This window comes from Vombatus ursinus, unplaced genomic scaffold (genome assembly GCF_900497805.2).
Source record: "Vombatus ursinus unplaced genomic scaffold, bare-nosed wombat genome assembly UNPS02015012.1, whole genome shotgun sequence".
Classification (NCBI taxonomy): Eukaryota; Metazoa; Chordata; class Mammalia; order Diprotodontia; family Vombatidae; genus Vombatus; species Vombatus ursinus.
The window spans coordinates 590382-594756 of NW_020954790.1; the positions used below are offsets into that span (position 1 = coordinate 590382).

The 4375-nt window shown below is 51.8% G+C and overlaps 1 protein-coding gene across 1 annotated transcript in view; it reads left to right on the forward strand.

The window, feature by feature from the left end:
* Nucleotides 1-1068, forward strand: part of LOC114030806 (zinc finger protein 485-like) — a 19517-nt gene extending 18449 nt beyond the window's left edge. Inside the window, exon 7 of the mRNA XM_027845709.1 lies at nt 1-1068. This exon is cut by the window's left edge and continues 244 nt beyond it. Within this exon, the coding sequence (XP_027701510.1) occupies nt 1-507 (507 nt within the window). The 3' untranslated portion in view covers nt 508-1068.
* Nucleotides 1069-4375: the final 3307 nt, after the last annotated feature.

A 4375-nucleotide genomic window follows, 5' to 3' on the forward strand; every position in this document is an offset into this window, starting at 1 on the left:
CCTTATGAATGTAATGAGTGTGGGAAGACCTTCCGTGAGAGCAAGCAACTTACTCGACATCAGAGAATTCACACTGAAGAGAAACCTTATGAATGTGATGAATGTGGGAAGGCCTTCCGCTGGAGAACAGAACTTACTTCCCATCGCAGAATTCATACTGGAGAGAAGCCGTATGAGTGTAATGAGTGTGGGAAGGCCTTCCGCCTGAGTGCACACCTTATTCAACATCAGAGTATCCACACTGGAGAGAAACCTTATGAATGCAATGAATGTGGGAAGGCTTTCCGCTGGATCACAGGACTGACTTCCCATCACAGGATTCACACTGGGGAGAAACCATATGAATGTAGCATATGTGGGAAGGCCTTCCGCTGGAGAACGGTTCTTACTTCCCATCACAGGATCCACACAGGAGAAAAACCATTTGAGTGTAACGAGTGTGGGAAGGCTTTCCGCCTGAGCAAACATCTTATTCAGCATCAGAGAATTCACGGTGAAGCCTTTTGAATGGCAATGCCTTATAAAGTGAATGAATGTGAAGATGTCAGCCAGGACACACACTGAAATTTAGAGAATTCAAACTTAGGTAAACCCTGTGGATAAAGAAATCCCCTTTATAGTGTCCCACAGCAGCTGTTTTTCTTTTCAGGTTTTCAGACGCCTGCCAACCCCATCAGGAGATAACTTAGACAAAGACAACTACTACTGTGTTCTCTCTGAATCTGACAGGCACTTGTTTCCTCAAAACCACTCCTCAGGCATCTTCAAAAGCATTATCCTCGCTCTTCACCTTCCCTTCTAACACAGAGGAAGTATTCACCCTCCTTGCTGAAGCCAAATCACCCACTACACCTAAGGCTCTTCTTCTCTGAGGACTTTACTCCAGGCATTAGGAAGGTCCTCTCCCTCTCCCTTCCCACCCCTCCTCTGCCTCTACCCACCTGCCTTCAGACTAATCAGACCTAGCCAAAACCAGATCCTTTACCCCTGGTTTCTTTCTCAACCCCTTTGCTGAAATTACTTTAAAAGAGTCTTCATTGATATTCTGATCACTCAGTACGTTGGTTTTGGTTTTTTTTTTTTTTTTGGAAGGGTTCCTCATCTTCCTTTCCTCCTCTTCAGCAGTTGACATTGTTGTCCTCTCCTCCCTTGCCGTTAACTGCTCCGTCTTGGTCTCTTCCTGGTTCCTTGTCTTATTCGTGCCCCCAAAGTTTGGCATCCCCTGAGATTCTATCCTTGGTCCTTTTCTCTACTTGCTCTCCCTTTTGAGAATCTCATTCACTCCTTGGAGAAGGGACAAGGTGGCCTAAGCAGCTGGGGAAACTCAAGGAATAGGACCCCTTTGTACTTTTAGAGAGTTATCAAGTTCATGCCTAGGGACCAGTCAAGCCTTTAGTGAGCGTTTAATAAGTGCCAGGGACTATGTTCAGTGCTGGGGACACAGAAACACCCCCTCTCCTTCACCTTTCATGTCCAGTCAGCTACCGAGTCTCCCTGTCTCTGCCAGTGTCCCACAATGGGCCTCCCTCCCTCATCTCGGTGATACTGCTGAATAGCGTCTCCTTTCTGGCCTGCCCTCCATCTTTCCCCTCCAGTCTGTGCCTCACGTTGCTGGTCTAATCTTCCTTAAACAGCAGTCTACAGAATAACCTTTGCCTACGGAATAACCCTCAGAATCCTTTGGCCTCGAAGATCCACCCAAACCTCACTGCTAGCCTCACCTTATGCCCTGACATTCAGCAACACAAGGCCCCTCGTTGTTCCCCAGAAGCCTCTTTCATGTCTGTCATGGATCTTGGGACCTGGAACTCCCCTCCCCACATCTCCACATGGCTTTAGAAGCCCATGAGACTTAAACGTCATCATCAGCCCCTCAGATCCCACTTTGATGGTGGGTTATTTCTGGGCTGCATCCACAAGTCTGTTTTTTCTGACCTTGGTTTCCACCCCAGGAACTGGTCGTAGGCAGTACATAAATAAAAGGGAAAGCATTTAGTAAGCACTTGCTATGTGCTGGGAAATTCAGAAATGTGGCCCCTGCCCTCAAGAAGCTCACAGTCTGAACTCCACAAAGGCGTAAGGATTGTTTCCTGTCTTGTCTGGAGACAGCGCCATGGCGTTTGTGGTATGGAGAAGCCTTAGAAAAGGAACTCGTTGGGAGTCCTGCCTTAGTTCCTTGGACCCTTCTTCTCGGGGCTCCTGCTGGGTGTCAGGGGTGTATGGGATGTTCAAGGAGGACTAGTACCTCTGGGTGTGAGGGCTTGCCAAACCCCTTTCAAGGCCCTTCATCCACCTTAGGTGGCCACCTCACCCATGGCTCCAAGAAGCTGTAGCATGTGCAGTGTGGCCACGCCCCAGGAGATCCATCTTGGCAGACGGCTAAACCAGGCTAAACCAGGTTTGAGGCCTCAAACCGTTGGTGAGTTGGGGAGATGTCTGCCCCAAGCATGTGAAGACTGCCCTGCTGGCCCAATGGGCAGATGTGAACTGTTTGTTCTAATGGGCCATGAAGGCGGCTGAAGCAGGCATCATAGCAGAGCATGGTCGGACATCCCGGGCGGTCACCAGTCATCCAGTCTTGTCGCTGGACTCTGATGGCTCAGAAAGAGAGATCGAGGCCAACTTTGTGCAGCTCTGCCTCTCACTCTCCCAAGACTGATCCCTCATCTCATCCCCTTTGAACGTTCCTTCTTTCTCAGAAATCTTGATTTCTTCCTTCCTGCTGCCTACAAATGTCCAAGTCCTCCTCCGTCCTTAGAAACAACATGTACCTTCCCCTAGCCCTGCCACCTCCTCAGGCTGCCATCTTCATCTCCTCTCCCTGTCACAGCCGAGTTCCTAAAAATCAACCATGTAGATTGACCATGTCCACTTTGACTCACCTCTCCCCCTTTCCCACTCAGCGAAGATGATTCTTTCCAAGATTATTACCCTACTTGGTGAGCTCCCCGGCTTTCCTCAGCCCACATTCTTCTGACCATCCCCCTCCTGCATACGCTCTCCTTGGTTTTTCGTGACCCCTCTCCCGTGGCTCTCCTTGCCTGGCTGCTCCTCACCCCCGCTGGTGGCTCATGTCCCACTCGTGGCATTCCCCCCAGGCTCTGCCCTCCTCCCTCTCATCCCATGAGCTCCCACGGATTTGTCATCCCTGCTGTCTTTATTGAACTCCGAATCACCACTTGCCTAAGCGATTCCTCCAGTCCGCTGTCCCATAGGTGTGTCAGATGTCTAGACCAGACCTCATTCTCTTTCCAACCTGGTTTCTGTTAAAGGCACCACAGCTTGAGTCGTTCTCCTCTCTTCTCTCCCCCTCCTTAAATTCAGTTACAGAGTCTTGGTAGTTGTGTTGGCGAAATGTCTCAGACTGCAAGGCTTCCTGAGGCAAGACCAGTGATGTCAGACCCAAGACCCTGCATCCGACAGCCCCAGGAATAACCACGACCCCTGGACCACCAGCCCTGCTTCCATCCTAACCTCTACAGCCACATTGCTACCCTCATGGAGAGGGGGCTCAATATCCCCGTCAACGTCAGCCCCAAATGCCCACTGCCAACAGGCCGGTAAATCGAGGAGCCTTGGAATAGTGGCTCCCCCTCCCCCCACCTCAGGTCGCTGGCTTGGCTTGGCCATCCATCGAGGGAGTAACCTAGAGATGTAACCCAGCAAGTACCTCTGTAGTCCCCCTTCCCCACCAGCAGCTACTGAAGACCCCGAAATGTCTCTCACCAAAGTCCTTGGTACAAATGGTTCAGTATCAGAAATGCACATTATTTTATCAGTGGAAATGATGCTAAGAAAGACTCGTGACCATCTGCTCTGCAGCTGTACCCAAGGGACCACGGGACCTCTCTATCTGACCAGTAGCGGACACCTCCCGTGTGTGGTGTCCTCCCCTACCCCATTAGAATGTGAGCCCCTGGAGGGCAGGCGCATCCTCTGTTTTAGTTTGTGTTGGAGCGATCCCTTAATAAATGCTTCTTCATTCGTTCCCCCCAGCAGCCATGGTGCCCACGCAGGCCTATCTCAGTAGCCTCCCCGCTGGACTCCCACCATCCCCGGCTGCCAAGACAATGCCCCAAGCCCGGCCAGCCGCGGTCCCCTCCCGTCTGCTTCCGCGGCTCTGGTTACTGCAGGAAGAAAGGAGGAGAGCGCCGACTTCTCAGGCTGACATTCAAGGCCCTTCGCGACGCGCCCCCAGCCCGTTGGGGGCTTATCGTAACCACGTTCTCTAAGGCCACCAAGAGTTCTCTGGTCACCCCGGGCGGGGCAGTTTCGCTGGAAGCTGGCCCGATGGATGAGGATGAGCTGGGAAGGGGGCCGGCGTAGATGGTGTGGACGGTCTTTCTGAGCCCCCAAGACCAGGGACCAAGATGGC